We start from the raw sequence: 17,379 nt of genomic DNA on the forward strand, positions 1-17,379 counted from the left end.
CTGGGATTACAGGTGTGCACCACCACGCCCGGCTAATTTTTCTATTTTTAGTAGGGACGGGATTTCACCATGTTGGCCAGGATGGTCTTGAACTCATGACCTTGTGATCCACCCATCTCAGCCTCCCAAAGTGCTGGGATTACAGGCATGCGCCACCACGCCAGGCTGATTTTCTATTTTTAGTAGGGACGGGATTTCACCATGTTGGCCAGGATGGTCTAGATCTCCTGACCTCGTCACCTGCCCGCCTGGGCCTCCCAAGGAGCTGGGACTACAGGTGCCGCCACCACGCCCGGCTAATTTTTTCTATTTTTAGTAGGGACGGGATTTCACCATGTTGGCCAGGATGGTCTTGATCTCCTGACCTCGTGATCCGCCCGCCTCGGCCTCCCAAAGTGCTGGGATTACAGCTGTGAACCACTGCACCTGGCCTTCACTCTTCCTCAGAAAATATGCTTTTTTCTGTAGCTTCAATCATGACTTTTGTACGACTGACTTCGAACATCTTTTGTCTCAAGCCACGCCTCTGATCTGAGTTCCAGACTCATGTCCCTAACAGCCTGCCATTCGGAGGCCCTGCCCCCTCAAGCCAGCATGTCCCAAACTCAATTCCGAATGTCCTTTTTTTTTGAGTTGGGGTCTTGCTCTGTCACCCAGCCTGGAGTGCAGTGATGCAATCCTAGCTCACTGCAGCCCTGAACTCACAGGCTCAAGCGATTCTCCCACTTAAGCTTCCTGAGTAGCCAAGACTACAAGCGCGTGCCACCACACCCAGCCTGTGTCCCTCTTCTAACACGCCTCTAAGTATTCCTATTTCTGTTAAAGGTGCCATAGCTTTTCATAGACTCTTTAACTGTAATGTGCTGCTTTGATTCCATCCACCCGTTATGTAATCCATTGTCAAGGTCAGTAGATTCTTCATTCCCACTCTATCCATGCCTCCTGTGACAGCCCCACACACTGTCTCATGCCTCTGACCAGAACTAATGTAGTTTCCTAATTCACCTTTGCCCTAAAGCCCCACCCTGCATCTTCCAGACCCAAGCACTCAAGAGGCAGCTCAATCTATGGACAGGCTACATGCTAATCAAGCTGGTCAACTCCATGTTTTGTTTTGTTTTGTTTTTTGAGACGGAGTCTGGCTCTGTTGCCCAGGCTGGAGTGCAGTGGTGTGATCTCGGCTTACTGCGAGCTCCACCTCCCGGGTTCACGCCATTCTCCTGCCTCAGCCTCCCGAGTAGCTGGGACTACAGGCGCCCGCCACCATGCCCGGCTAATTTTTTGTATTTTTAGTAGAGATGGGGTTTCACCGTGTTAGTCAGGATGGTCTCGATCTTCTGACCTCGTGATCCACCCGCCTCGGCCTCCCAAAGTGCTGGGATTATAGGTGTGAGCCACCGCACCCAGTCAACTCCATGTTTTAAACATGTCCGGGTGTCTCCACCTCCCGTCTTTCTGCAAGCTGATTTTTCTGCCTGGAACCTTCCTCCCCCTTGATTTTTATGTATCAAATCCTATTCTCTGAGCCTTTAGGAGGCTTTGTTTAGTCTACTAAACAAAAGCCTGTTATTATCTTAAGAAAGGAGGCTGTGTTGGGAGATTTGAAACAATATGGAAAAAATATGTGTGATCTAACATCAAGTTAAAAAGTCAGGATGCAAAATTGGAAATGCAATACAGACATCATTGTATTTCCTCAGGGCTGGAGGGGGGTTTATGTTGGGAGGAAGGAAGGTTCAGTGGACTTGCTTTCTTTCTTTCCACATGTCTATATTCACAAAATGTCTCTCTTTTTCTATTTTATAATTTTTTTCCTAATACACTTGTTATCACTTTTATAATGCAAAACCATCTTGCAAAACAAGTTTTTTTCCCTCTATGCCTGCAGCTGTGGTAGAAAGGGAGTGACCTGGAGGTGAGTGAGAGAGTTTTAAAAGGGGGCCAGAATAACTGTATCAAAAAAGTATGTTTTCACAGAAACAGAGTTTTGTACATTGCCCCCAAAACGACTTCTTTTTAACCTAAACCATAGGGCCAGGATAAATAGCTCATCTTGGCATGATGACAGAAATGACCCAAAGAAATAAAACAATCAGTGTGACCCCGCATCTGGGAAGACCACTTTGCTTGTAGGACCAGAAGGATCAGTGCTGCTGGCCAGCAGATGCAGGCGCGAGGCGAGTCTTCAAGGCAGCCAACACAGCAGCGCCTGACCACCTCCCACTGGGAGGCGACAGAAGCAAGGGGCTGTAAAGCATGCTTTAAATGTATCTCTCAATACCATCGCTTCCTTCCTTCCTTCTTCCCTCCCTCCCTCCTTCCTTCCTCTTTCTGTTCCCCTCCCTCCCTTCCTTTCTCTCTCTTTCCTTCCCTTCCTTTCTTCCTTTCTCTTTTGTTCCCTCCCTTTCTTCCCTTTTTTTTTTTTTTTTTTTTTGGGTCAGGTCTTGCTCTGTCACCGGGCTAGAGAGCAGTAGTGCAATCACAGCTCACTGCAGCTTCAATCTCCTAGGCTCAAGCGAGTCTCTCACCTCGGCATTCTGAGTAGCTGGGAATACAGGCGCGCACCACCACGCCCAGCTGAATTTTTTTTTTTTTTTTTTTTTTTTTAGCAATGGGATCTTGCTCTGTTGTCACAGCTGGTCTTGAATTCCAGGGTTCAAGTGATGCTCCCACCTCAGCCTCCCAAAGCGCTAGGATTACAAACATAAGCCACTGCTTTTTCACTTAAAGAAACGGAAAAGCAGGCCAGGCGTGGTGGCGTGTACCTATAATCCCAGCACTCTGTGAAGCCAAGGAGGGAGAGTTGCTTGAGTCCAGGAGTTCAAGGCCAGCCTGGGCAACATAGCAAGACACTGTCTCTACAAAAAAAATTTTTTTTTTGGTAGCTGGATGTAGCGACGTACACATGTATTCCCAGCTACTTAGGAAGCTGAGGCAGGAGGATCGCTTGAGCCCAGGAGATTAAGGCTGTAGTGAGCTATGATTGCACCACCGCCACTGCACTCCAGCCTGGTTGAGACCTTGTCTCTTTAAAAAAAAAAAAGAAAACCTGGCTCACTATATTTTTTACTTATTTAAAAAATCACAAAGCTAGAGGGCAAACAGTTGAAAATGTTTAAAATCAACGTGTTCTTGAGCACTCCCATGCCCAATGTTCACATTTCTTAAACCAAATAAATTAAAATACATGGACTGAGAAAGAGAAAGCCTGAATCAAACTGCCTTCCACTCCAGCAAAACTCTGAGCTAGCAGATGTGGGAGGGCAGAGGAGGTTTTAAGTGAAAAATAAAGTGGTTCTTGGCTGGGCTGAATATAAATTATCTTCAAAACCAGTGAATTACCACAGGAATAGATTGGAGTGGAAAGTTTCAACTAGTTCTAGACTAATGGCTCATGTTTTATTTCAAGGGAGTCATGATTAAATTAGAGAAGCCAATCTATTTAGAAGCCAACATACCAAATCATCTCAAGGGACAGACTGTGGCCTGAAATGTCTCTAGTGGCATCTGGTTTAAGAGAACTGAGGAATTCTATAGATGAGACTAAAGATGTGCCTACACAGGAATAACTCCTAGTATTTCTTTACATTTGGCAACAAAATCACTAGGACTGGGTTAACAGGCATCTCCCATTGAAACCTCACCCTCCTGTTTCAAGAAACTCTCCAACTTCACTGGCCCAAACATCTCACTTTTTTTTTTCTTTTTGTTTTTTTGAGATGGCGTTTTTGTTCTTGTTGCCCAGGCTGGTATGCAATGGCGCAATCTCAGCTCACTGCAACCTCGACCTCCTGGGTTCAAGTGATTCTCCTGCCTCAGTCTCCCAAGTAGCTGGGATTACAGGTGTGCACCACCACGCCCGGCTAATTTTTCTATTTTTAGTAGGGACGGGATTTCACCATGTTGGCCAGGATGGTCTTGAACTCCTGACCTCAGGTGATCTGCCCACCTCGGCCTCCCAAAGTGCTGGGATTACAGGCATGAGCCACCGTGCCGGGTCCCAAACATCTCATTTTTAACATCTGGATCCAACTATATTTCTCCCCATCTTCTCCCTTCATTTCTGCAAATCCCTTCCCAATAAAATGCAGCCATAACTGTCAGCACAGCCTGTCTTTGAGGTACACTTTGGCTCAAGGATCAAGCGAGGACTGCCCCATGCACATATCTTCTCACCTGAAGACCTTAGTCCTTGTGCTCAGAGGTTGAAAGCTTTTTAAACAATTTCCCTTCTGACCAGTGCTTTCATATTCCACCTTTAGAAGACATTTAATTACCCTAGCCTCAACTGCTTCCAAGATAAACTCAGTTCCATGATCTAATCAGACAGAATGTTCTCCACACCCATCTTCACTCATGCTTTGACGTACATTTCTGGTTGGGGGCATGCAGGGCAAAGACTATAGATGCAGAGGCGAGGCTACTATTTTGTTACTGGAGAAGAGAGGGAACTGTCTACTTGTACTTTATACGGGTTGAACATCCCTAACCTGAAAATTCAAAATCTGAAATGCTCCAAAATCTGAAACTTTTTGAGCATCTATCAACATGATGCTACAACTGGAGAATTCTACACCGGACTTTATGTGATGGATTGCAGTCAAAACAGTTAAAACTGTTTTATGCTGAATTATTAAAAATACTGTATAAAATTGCCTTCAGGAGATGTGTATAAGGTGTATCTGAAACATAAATACATTTCATGTTAGACTTGTGTCCCATCCAATCCTCTCATCTCTCATTATGTATACACAAATATTTTTTTCCTTTTTTTTTTTTTTTTTTTTGAGACAGAGTCCGCTCTGTTGCCCAGGCTGGAGTGCAGTGGCGTGATCTCCACACACTGCAACCTCCACCCCTTAGGCTTACGCAGTTCTCCCATCTCAGCCTCCTGGGTAGCTGGGATTACAGGCGCCTGCCACCACACCCAGCTAATTTTTGTATTTTTAGTAGAAACGGGGTTTCACCATGTTGGTCAGACTGGTCTCAAACTTCTGACCTCAAATGATCCACCCTCTTCAGCCTCCCAAAGTGCTAGGATTATAGAAGTGAGCCACTGTGCCCAGCCTGTATATGCAGATATTTCAAAATCCAATCTGAAATCTGAAATACTTTTGGTCCCAAGCATTTCAAATTAGGGACACTCAACCTGCACTTTAAATTGCTCTCCTTGGGACCAACATCATTTCATAGCGGATGCTGAGGCTCCACCTGAGTCTGGCAGAGACGTGAACTGAGCCACGTGCAAAGCAGTGAAGGGAGACAGCAAGATCAGGTGACACACAAAACAAAGCCCGGGATGGTGAGTCTTGGGACTTATATCTTGGCCCAGGCACCTTCACAGAACTTTCTGAACTTCAGAGAAACTTTCTGAACTGGTTTCCTTGGATATAAACTCAGGATTAAACTATTACACCTTCAGAATTTTAAGTAAAAAGTCTTCATGTATTTTTAGATGATATATATTTAAATAAAATATGTATACGATTTAACATATTTTAAAAAATGACAAAATAATTTTTCATTTTGACCCAAGGAGGTGATGGCCAGAGTCACCTTTTCAGAAATGTTTGCCGGAGGCAGTGGAGTTCTCCTGGGCAGAGACGCCAGAACCCCTGGACTCACGCTGCACCCCCTCGCCTCTTCCAGAGGGCTGTTCTCCTCCCCCAACCCCAGCCAAACCTGACCATTCTTTTTTTTTTTTGAGACGGATTCTCACTCTCTTGCCCAGGCTGGAGCACAGTGGTGCAATCTTGGCTCACTGAAACCTCTGCCTCCTGAGCTCAAGTGATTCTCCCACCTCAGCCTCCTAAGTAGCTGAGACAACAGATGTGCGCCAGCTCGCCCAGATAGTTTTTGTATTTTTAGTAGAGACAGGGTTTCACTGTGTTGGCCAGGCTGGTCTCGAACTCCTGACCTCAAGTGATCAGACCACCTTGGCCTCCCAAAGTGCTGGGATTACAGGCGTGAGCCTCCATGCCCGGCCAAACCTGACTATTCTTTAAGCCACTGGTTCTTGGCCTTAGGAAAGTCATAGGCCTCTTTGAAAATCTGAGGAGAGCTATGAACCCCTACATAGGAAAATGCAGGCCGGGCGCGGTGGCTCACGCCTGTAATCCCAGCACTTTGGGAGGCCGAGGCGGGCGGATCACAAGGTCAGGAAACCCCGTCTCTACTAAAAATACAAAAAAAAAAAATTAGCCGGGCGAGGTGGTGGGCGCCTGTAGTCCCAGCTACTCAGGAGGCTGAGGCAGGAGAATGGCATGATCCCGGGAGGCGGAGCTTGCAGTGAGCCGAGATCGCGCCATTGCACTCCAGCCAGGGGGACAGAGCGAGACTCCGTCTCAAAAAAAAAAAAAAAAAAGAAAAGAAAATGCAGATCCCCCTCTTCACATAACTTAAGAGGTTCCCTTCCAGATTACACTCCGGCACAAGCCTCTCTTCTTCCACAAAATGTCCATGCCTCCCGGTGTCCATGCTTTTGGCATGTTACATATCCTGCTTTGCCTGATTCTGCAAGCCTTTGTGTTAAGCCATCTTTACAAATATAGTGTCCACTTCTCAACTATAATACATTCTTCCTCGTGGTGCCTAACTGAGCACTGAATGGTCAGAACGGTATTTCTGGATGTGGATGGATACCTTTCAAGTAGCTGTGTAGCAACTTAGGATTCAATGGGCTCTGAAGTTCCGGAAAACAAGGAGCCGGAGCCTACCAGCAGCTGAGACAAGGCACGTAAGGCCACCAGGTGGTAGGCTGCAGGGGCAAGGCCCTTCCACAGCTGCAGCTGCACCTGTACCTACACCTGCAACTGCACCTGCACTGGGAGCATGGGGGGGCAGGATGGGGAAGGGGAGCACCTGGCAAAGCACCGCATCTTCAAGGAACCCTGTTTCCTTCTGCTGAGGCTCTTACTTCTCAGAAAGGTTTAGAGGCAACATACACTATTTTATTCCCATCTGTTTCCTCCTGTTAGGAAAGGCACCAGGCTCTTGTTTCCGAACTGGGTAAGTATGATGCAAGCCCCCATGATTCATGAAGTCATGATTCAATGACCTGACTGTCACCGGCAATGCACACGATGCTTGTGGGCAGCCAGCCAGCAGGCAGGACTGCTTCTGGCGGCTCACAGAGCAGCGATGTGTGCAAACCCTGACGGAGAGATGAGACTCACATGTCAGCACTTTCCCCTTCTACCACAGAAAGAGATGCCCCGCGGTACTTACCGGTATTTGAGTAATTCTGGAGAATATTTTGACTTGGCTTTGAAAATCACCTGCAACGACAGAAAAACATGGCAGGTTGACAGAACCAGACTGATACCATCACTGGGAATTCCTCTGCCCCTGCAGCCCCCGGTGCTGGAGCACGTATTTTGTAATTGAAACATCCACATTTGTTATGCCAAATATTTCTTATGTTGCACATACAGTTTTAACAGTAAAGGATGGTTAAAAAAAAGAAAACAAAAGTAAATGTATTACTAGTCTACCATGGCCAAGTATTTCTCTTAAGATTTTTTTTTTTTTTTTGAGATGGAATTTCACTCTCGTTGCCCAAGCTGGAGTGCAATGGCGCCATTTCGGCTCACTGCAACCTCTGCCTCCTGGGTTCAAGTGATTCTCCTGCCTCAGCCTCCCGAGTAGCTGGGATTACAGGTGTCACCACACCCAGTTAATTTTGTATTTTTAGTAGAGATGGGATTTCACCATGTTAGCCAGGCTGGTATCGACCTCCTGACCTCAGGTGATCCACCAGCCTCAGCCTCCCAAAGTGCTGGGATTACAGGCATGAGCCACCACACCCGGTCTTAAGATTCTTATTTAAGATAAGCAGTCCACTCTCTTTATTAGCATTTTTGCTGGCACCAAATTAGTAAGTGTCTGTCTACCCAGGCCTCAAACATTGCAGTACATTTAAAGTAACAAAACGTCTCTGGACTATGGAAGTATTACACTGGACTGTTTTCTAAAAGAGAAATATTGCAGACTGGCATTTCTCAAGCTCTTTTCTAAGTCTTCACAATTGCTGAATTGCCCACACACACTGGATGGCAGAGAGCCTGGCAGAGCCTTCGAGAAGGTGAAGAGGCAGAAAGTAGACGTCCACACACGCTTCCACTCCCCAGACAGGGAGGCTGCTACTGCTACAGCATGTGCTGGAGATTCAAGCAGGGGCCCAGGCTCATGGGGATCTCAGTGGGCGGGGGGGTCTCTGGGGACTGGGGTAGCCCGTGGAGCAGTTATACATGAGCACACGGATCCCTGGGGTTTAATAGGGTTGCAGTACAGTACTGGGAGAAGACAGAAAGGGTGTGGAAGACTGGAGGAGACAGGATAGCTTTTCAGAAACAATCTGTCGAGTAGCTGAAGACCCCCATTCCAGCAAGTCTGGACTCTTTGACCAACATCTCTCCATTCTCCCCCCACAGCCCCCTCATCCCCTAGCTCCTGGCAACCACCACTGTACTCTCTATTTCTACAAGTTCTAACCTGTTTAGATTCCACATATAAGCGGGATCTATTTGTCTTTCTGTGCCTGGCTTCTTTCACTTAGCGTAGTGTCCTCCAGCCATGTTGAGTAAGTCCTGGCGAGTTCCACAGCGTGGTGACTACAGTCTGTAACAATGTATTGTATACTTGAAATTTGCTAAGAGAGATCTTAAGTGTTCTCACCACAAAACAAGGGTGGGCAACTATGTAAGGTGATGGATATGTTATTAACTAGCTTGACTGTGGGAATCATTCCTCATGTATATGTATTATCAAAACATCACAGTGCACACTTTGAATATATTCCATCTTTATCAATTATACCTCAATGAAGCTGGGGTGGGGAAAGAAGACTCAGATTCCCCACTTGCAAGCAAACTGCTCTCCATGGAGTTCCTAAACCCACCCTCGGCCTCGGGGCCTTTCCTCCCACAGCCCCCTGAAGCTCCTGAACCCCGGTGCTCAACGTGCATACCCGCCTGGTCCTCCTCTCCCTCATGAATCCCCCGGTCACATCCACTCTCCGCTGCTTCTCAGGGAGATGGCTGAAGTGGGAGGATCGCTTGTGCCCAGGAGTTCGGGACCACCCTCGCCAACATAGTGTGAGGCCTCAGCTCTTAAAAAAAACCATAAGATAATGATCTTATGATGGCCAGGCACGGTGGCTCACACCTGACCTCAAGTGCTCCACTCACCTTGGCCTCCCAAAGTGCTGGGATTACATGCGTGAGCCACTGGGCCCAGCCATTCCTAAAGACTTTTAAGTAAGCACCTCTTCCCTTTTATAACCTCCTCCGAGCTTCACAGGTGAGCCTTCCAACCTTCTGGAAGAATTATTTGGTTCTGCTGTGAGTTTTCTCTTTGTCATAAATCCTTTTTGGAAATAGGCAAGAGGTAGGGGTTTACACCATGTATACCTTAAAATATTTTTCACTGGTAATGGTGCAACAGATGGCTCAGTACAGCAACCCTCCTTTAAAGAAGTCCTGGTTCCGCTTTATCTGACAACCCCCCACGGGATTTTAGTCAAGACACATCACCTTTGGTATTTCTCTGATACCCATAAAAGGACATGTTACCAAACAACCTCTCTTAGAAACAAGAAATAGATGAATACATGACTCCAAAGTTCCATTACAAAATATGCTACTGATTTCATGCAACGTAGAACAATGCCCTTCTGTTAAACAGTCCTGAGGGATCTTGCTTTTAATAACTGAAGCTTCTTCACAAATGCCAAAGTAAGAAGAAGAAACTACAGAACTTTTTAAAACATGTTTGACCCGTTCAATATAAAAATCTGTTTTGGTATTTTGCCCACTCAGTGGGGTTTACTGAGTAGTAGGGAACTCAGTTCAACGCTCCTGGATTACTCTTATCCAATACATAAAGTGGCTATATTGCAGTGCTCCGGGCCACCATACATAAATGTTCATATGCTTTGCCCCAACAATTCCACTTGTAAGAATTTATTCTGAGGCAGGCCTCCTCAAGCTGTCCCAGCAGAACTGGAATTGGTAAGAAATATTACTGAAAATAAATGTCATGTGATCAAACAAGTTCAGAAACTGCTAGGAAAACTGTCTCCCCCTGCAGGAATTCTCACAGCCTTTCAAAGGCAGATACATTGTCAATCTTCAAGAGAAACATACGGTAGACAGTGGTTTTCCAAATTTATTTGATCAATTACAGTCTTCCTAATGCGTGTTCCTGGGAATAGAGTTTGCAAAGCACTGTGCTATGGAACCAAGCATGAACAGAAGGTTCACGGCAGCCTTAATAAGAGTGATGATAACAATAACAACAACAAAGGAGAAGCAGCAGCAACTTTAAGATGCTCCCCAGCCTTTACCCCACAAACATGAACACAGATCAAGCAATGCACTGAGTACAAGAGGGCCCTGGAGTTCACCATTCTAGCCCTGAAAGGAAAGGATGACTTACGCCAGCCAAGAAGCGGATAATTCACAAACCCTCACTCATTTCATCACTAGATCCACCTCCCTGCCTGAAGGGAAAAAGTCATCAGCATATCAAGGCACAATCTGATGTTAAATCAGTCATTTTGATCCTCCCAAGCTCAAAGCCACAGTACTAACAACATCAAAATAAAAGCCTTGACCATGATTTTGAAAAACTCTATCCACTTCTTATAATTTGTGGCAATATATCTTGAATTCGGGCTGGGTGCAGTGGCTCACACCTGTAATCCCAGCACTTTGGAAGACTGAGGCAAGTGGATCACCAGAGGTCAGGAGTTCAAGACCAACCTGGCCAACATGGTGAAACCCTGTCTCCACTAAAACTATAAAAATTAGCCAGGTGTGGTGGCAGATGCCTGGAATCCCAGCTACTTGGGAGGCTGAAGCAGGAGAATTGCCTGAACCCAGGAGGCAGAGGTTGCAGTGAGCTGAACTGTTGCACAATCACACCATTGCACTCTAGCCTGGGCAACAAGAGCGAAACTCCATGCATCCATCCATCTATGTATCTATCTCTTTCTCTCTCTCTCTCTCTTGAATTCATCTGGGCACTATTCAAGCTGTGCTTAGAAACTTCCTTAATCCTTCAAGTTAATCCCTAAACTTAAGTTCCTTAAAGTTGTCTTTTAACTCCTGGCATGTGAAACTGAAATAATATATATATGCACTTACATTATCTATATAACTTATTATATAGATAATATCAGCACACACACATATAATTTCAGTACAACTTTTGCCCTCGTTAATTAAAGGGCATAAACCAAGTTTTCATAAACAAAAATCTAAACTCTCCCACCCACTCCCCTGTGTGTTCTGAGAGACTGTACTAAAGATTGATGGGTGTCCGGAACTTGAGCTAAACCTCCTGGCTCACCCTGGCTCTGACTGGCCGGGCTCTCATATCCAGCTGCCCATCTCTGCCAGTCTGCACTGGCTCCCACTGACCTTGGCAGGAACTTGGCTGGGAGGGGCGACGGCTCCTGTGGGGAAGCAGACATTAATTCTGTTGTCATACTCTCTGGTGCTTTGACAGAGTGGGCACTCCCTGCTCAGTGTCCCCAGATGTACGAGAATGAAAAAGAGGGAGATGTGACCCCTATGAGAGGCTAAGGAACAAATGAGGCCAGATGAAAATTTACATCATCCTGGCTTTCCGACTGCTGGTGTTCAAGTCAGGTCAACTGACACTCAGCATTAAGTCTGCACCAGACACTGGGTTGGACCCAAGAATTGTAAAAAGAAGGAGAAGCTGGGCCTGTCCCAGAGAAATACACAGGCAGACAGACATGTCAGTAATAAGTATCAGTGGTGTGAGGAGGTGTGGGAAGTGTGAGAAGTGTGGGGAGGCATGGGGAGGTGTGGAGAGGTATGGGAGGTGTGAGGAGGTATTGAAAAGTGTGAGGAGGCATGGGAGGTGTGAGGAGGTATGAGAGGTGTAGGAATGCATGCGGAGGTGCGGGAGGTGGGAGGAAATGGGAAGAGGTGTGAAAAGTGTGTGGAGATATGGGAGGTGTAGGAAGTGTGAGGCAGTATGGGAGGTGTGTGGAGGTGTGAGGAGGTGTGAAAAGTGTGGAGGCATGGGAGGTATGAGGAGGTGTATTAGTCTGTTTGCATGCTGCTGATGAAGGCATATGCGAGACTTGGAAGAAAAAGAGGTTTAATTGGACTTACAATTCCACATGGCTAGGGAAGCCTCAAAATCACGGGTGGTGGCAAAAGGCACTTCTTACACGGCAGTGGCAAGAGAAAAAAATGAGAAGGAAGCAAAAGCAGAAACCCCTGATAATCCCATCACATTTCCTGAGACTTATTCACTATCACGAGAACAGTGCAGGAAAGACTGGCCCCCATGATTCAATTACCTCCCCCCAGGTCCCTCCCACAACACATGGAAATTCTGGGAGATACAATTCAAGTTGAGATTTAGATGGGGACACAGTCAAATCATATCATTCCATCCCTGGCCCCTCCACATCTCATGTCCTCACATTTCAAAACCAATCGTGCCTTCCCAACAGTCCCCCAAAGTCTTAACTCATTTCAGCATTAACCTAGAAGTCCACAGTCCAAAGTTTCATCTGAGATAAGGCAAGTCCCTTCTGCCTATGAGCCTGTAAAATCAAAAGCAAGCTAGTTACTTCCTAGATACAATGGAGGTACAGGCATTGGGTAAATACAGCCATTCCAAGTGCGAGAAATTGGCCATAACAAAGTGGTTACAGGGCCCATGCAAGTCTGAAATCCAGCAAGTCAGTCAAATTTTAAAGCTCCAAAATGATCTCCTTTGACTCCAAGTCTCATATCCAGGTCATGGTGATGCAAGAGGTAGGTAGGTTCCCATGGTCTTGGGCAGCGCCACCCCTGTGACTTTGCAGGGTACAGCCTCCCTCCCGGCTGCTTTCACGGGCTGGTGTTGAGTGTCTGTGACTTTTCCAGGTGCACAGTGCAAGCTGTCAGTGGATCTACCATTCTGGGGTCTGGAGGACAGTGACCCTCTTCTCACAGCTCCACTAGGCGGTGCCCCAATAGGGACTCTGTGTGGGGGCTCTGACCCCACATTTTCCTTCTGCACTGCCCTAGCAGAGGTTCTCCATGAGGGCACCACCCCCACAGCAAACTTTTGCCTGGGCATCCAGGCATTTCCATACATCTTCTGAAATCTAGGCGGAGGTTCCCAAACCCCAATTCTTGACTTCTGTGTACCTGCAGGCTCAATACCACATGGAAGCTGCCAAGGTTTGGGGCTTCCACCCTCTGAAGCCACAGCCCAAGCGCTACATTGGCCCCTTTCAGCCATGGTTGGAGCAGCTGGGACACAGGGCACGAAGTCCCTAGGCTGCACACAGCATGGGGACCCTGGGCCCGGCTCACAAAACCCCTTTTTTCTCCTGGGACTCAGGGCCTATGATGGGAGGGGCTGCCGTGAAGGTCTCTGACATAGCCTAGGGATATTTTCCCCATGGTCTTGAGGATTAATGTTAGGCTCTTTGCTATTTATATACATTTCTGTAGCCTGCTTGAATTTCTTCTCAGAAAATGGGTTTGTCCTTTCTATTGTATAGTCAGGCTGCAAATTTTATGAATTTTTATGCTCTGTTTCCCTTTTAAAACTGAATGCCTTTAAGAGTACTAAAGTCACCTCTTAAATGTTTTGTTGCTTAGAAATTTCTTCCGCCAGATACCCTAAATCACCTCTCTGAAGTTCAAAGTTCCACAAATCTCTAGGGCAAGGGTAAAATGCCACCAATCTCTTTGCTAAAATATAACAAGAGTCACCTTTGCTCCAGTTCCCAACAAGTTCCTCATCTCTATCTGAGACTACCTCAGCCTGGATTTTATTGACCATATCACTATCAGCATTTTGGGCAAAGCCATTCAACAATTCTCTCGGAAGTTCCAAACTTTCCCACACTTTCCTGTCTTCTTCTGAGTCCTCTAACTGTTGCAATCTCTGTCTGTTACTCAGTTCCAAAGTTACTTCACATTTTTGGGTATCTTTTCAGCAACACCCCACTCCTGGTACCAATTTACTGTATTAGTCCGTTTTCACACTGCTGGTAAAGACATACCCAAGACTGAGAAGAAAGAGAGGTTTAATTGGACTTACAATTCCACATGGCTGGGGAGGCCTCAGAATCATGGCAGGAGGCAAAAGGCACTTCTTACATGGTGGCGACAAGAGAGAAAAAATGAGGAAGCAAAAGCAGAAACCACTGATAAACCCATCAGATCTTGTGAGACTTATTCACCATCACAAGAATAGCATGGGAAAGAGCTGCCCCCATGATTCAATTACCTCCCTGTGGGTCCCTCCCACAACACATGGGAATTCTGGGAGATAAAATTCAAGCTGAGATTTGGATGGCGACACAGCCAAGCCATAACAGGAGGTGTGAAAAGCATGTGGAGGTGTGGGAGGTATGAAGAGGTGTGAGTGGGAGGTGTGAGTGGGAGGCATGAGGAGGTGTGAAGTGTGTGTGGAGCTGTGGGAGGTGTGAGGAGGTGTGGGAAGCATGAGGAGGTGTGAACCTGCATGTGGACTTAGGAGCGGTGAGGGAGGGGATGAGGAGAGAAGGTGCTGCAGGAGCCTGGAGCTGGGGAGGGCAGCAGAAGGCCGGGCTGGGGCACGAACCAGTCAGGAAGAGGCTGCCGTCCAGGGTAAGGGTGTGGAGGGCTTCGGGGAAGCATTGGCACAGTTGGAATGCAGACCTGTGCTGTGAGAGGGGTCCCTGGGGTACAGAGCAAAACAAAGGCTGCAGACCACGGGTTGACAGAGAAGGTGAAAATGAAGACAAATCAGAGGCCCAACGCAGATTCATGATGCCTGGGCCTGGAGGGCATGGCGGGGAAATAGAGGGTGACCACTAAGAGGCACGGGGTTCCTTCTGGGGTGGAAAAGGTCTACAGTGGACTGTGGGGTCACTGCGCAACTCTGAATATGGTACACTTTGAGATAGGGACAGCACAGAAAATGTGAATTGTATCTCAATAAAGCTGTTATTTAAAAAAAAAAAAATTAAGAGTAGGGAGGAGGTCAAGGAGCAGTCCCCTCAGTGGTAAAGGCCTCAAAGACTACAGGGGAGAGAGGCCCGGGGCAGGGGACAGTCAGGGTGTCCAGTGTGGCTGAGAGACTGGACCGCTTCACCTTGAGCTGCCATAGGGCCTGGCCAAGGGCGGGCTCAGCTGACAGGGAGGCTGGAGGGGGAACGGGCAGGCCCTGGATGGCAGCAGGAGGAAGTGGGAGCAGTGAGTCAGTTCAAGAGCATAAACTGCTTTCCACAAGCGCATGTTTGTGAAATCCAAGAGAGAGGTTTTCAGGGGGTTCAGACCTGGTTTTTAAGATAGGGAGACCTGAGCATGCTTGTAGGCAGACAGAAGGAGCCTGGGTCCAGAGAAGGGTAGGCAGGGAGAGGCAGGAGGCAGGGAAGGGTGGAGGCCGAGAAACTGAGGCAGCAGGGAGGGGTCTGAGGGAGCATGGCAGGGACAGCCATGGGGGTGCCATCTGCCTAACGACAGAGACCCCAGAGGAAGTGAGCTCGGGTTGGAGAGTCCCAGCTGCTTCTTGGGGAACCCGATCAGGAACTGAATGGTCAGTAAATGACAGCCCCACTTCCTTTCCCTCCCCTTCCTTGGGCTCCACACAGCCTCTGAAAACACCAGGGTTTTTCAGGGCTTCCCCCGTTGTGGCAAAAAAGGATGGGAGGACAGGGGAGGGGAGCAGAATCAGGCCTGAAGGAGAGAGAAGAAATTGCAGTGACTTTCATCAGAAACCCTGAAGTCTGTCATCTGGTGAAAAGAAAGCATTTCTCCCTAGTGGCAAATTCCTTTCGGTTTTAGCATCGTTTCTTCTGCTTTTGAAAGTCCCACCTAAAACCTCAGCAGAACCTAGAATGGATCTGGGGATGGTGCTGTGGGTGATGCTGGCTTTTGGCTTTGAAGGCTGTGCTGCAACTGGAAGATGTCCCCAGCTGGCCGCTGTCAGGTGCTGGGGAATGTTCAAGAGCCCTCATGGGCTTTCCGCACCACCCGCTCCCACAATGGGCCAAGGCCTCCTCATCCCCGACCTGTGGGTGCCTCGTGCCCCCTCGGTAACCCAGGCCTTCACCCCATCCTTCGGACGACACAGGAGGGCCTAGAACCCTGCATGTGACGTACTTGTTTCGACAGAAGCAGAAAGGCCTTTGAGCAGCTGCTGGACTCTGCCCCCTGTCCTCATAAATCAGTCTGTTCACGCGTCACTGATTTGTTCCCACCCTTTGAACTCCTGCTCGCCTATTTTTTTTTTTTTTTTTTTTTGGAGATGGACTTTTGCTCTCGTTGCCCAGGCTGGAGTACAGTGGGTACGACCTTGGCTCACTGAAACCTCCACCTCCCATGTTCAGGCGATCCTCCTGCCTCAGCCTCCCGAGTAGCTGGGATTACAAGCACCCACCACCATGCCTGGTTCATTTTTGTATTTTTACAAATACGAAAAGAGACGGGGTTTCACCATGTTGGTCAGGCTGGTCTTGAACTCCTGACCTTGTGATCTGCCTGCCTCAGCCTCCCAAAGTGCTGGGATTATAGGCATGAGCCACCCCACCCAGCCTATTTTTTTCAGCTACTAACTCAAGTTGACATTTGCTGTCTTACAATCTTTTTGTTTGTTTGTTTGTTTTTAAGAAACAGGGTCTTGCTCTGTCACCCAGCTTGGAGTGCGGTAGTACCATCATAGCTCACTGCAGCCTCCATCCTCCTGGGCTCCAGGGATCCTCCTGCCTTAACCTCCTGAGTAGCCGAGACTATACACAGGTGCAGCCCAAATGCCTGGCTAATTTATTTTATTTTTCAGAGATGATGTCTCCCTACATTGCCCAGGCTGGTCTTGAACTCCTAGACTCAAGTGATCCTCCCATTTCGGCCTCCTGAGTTGCTGGGTTACAATCATTTTTACTATGTCATAGTGATGTTTCTGGCAGAAATGTCCCCTGCTGTTCTCTGTGGGTATGACAGTGTCTCCTGTGCAGTCAGCAAAACTCAACAGAAGTCACCTCCAATGTCCCTGGCGGCAGTGCCTGTGATGAGCCAACGAAGCACGATGCTTCTAAACCGTGCTTGATTCAGAATCTCTGCAGCCATTTTACTTTACAAATCATCTCCCCTAAGCCAGGAGCCACATTTGGACACCCTAGTGTCTCCACTTCTGTGCCACCGCTCTCTGGACACTTCATAATCCCCCTATCCTCAAAAGGGGTGCATCCTGATCCTACCTGCCTGTGGGCTGAGACCCCTGAGGAGACCCTCGCAGTAACTGAGGGGGTCTGAAACTCTCAATGCACCAAGCACAGACTCCAGACTAAAGAAACCAGTCTCTATCACACACGCTGGTTCAAAACGTATGTATGCAAATTCATCTGAAAAT

The 17,379-nt window shown here is 47.5% G+C and overlaps 1 protein-coding gene across 1 annotated transcript in view; it reads right to left on the reverse strand.

The window, feature by feature from the left end:
• GPR137B (G protein-coupled receptor 137B) overlaps nt 1-17,379 on the reverse strand; it is a gene marked incomplete at its 5' end in the record, with an annotated part of 84,468 nt that overhangs the window by 46,835 nt on the left and 20,254 nt on the right. Inside the window, 2 exons of the mRNA XM_011976392.1 lie at nt 7,058-7,153; nt 7,227-7,277. Coding sequence (XP_011831782.1) covers nt 7,058-7,153; nt 7,227-7,277 — 147 coding nt within the window. The remainder of the gene's footprint in view (nt 1-7,057; nt 7,154-7,226; nt 7,278-17,379) is intronic.

The sequence above is a fragment of the Mandrillus leucophaeus genome, unplaced genomic scaffold (assembly GCF_000951045.1).
Source record: "Mandrillus leucophaeus isolate KB7577 unplaced genomic scaffold, Mleu.le_1.0 Scaffold165, whole genome shotgun sequence".
NCBI classification, from domain to species: Eukaryota; Metazoa; Chordata; class Mammalia; order Primates; family Cercopithecidae; genus Mandrillus; species Mandrillus leucophaeus.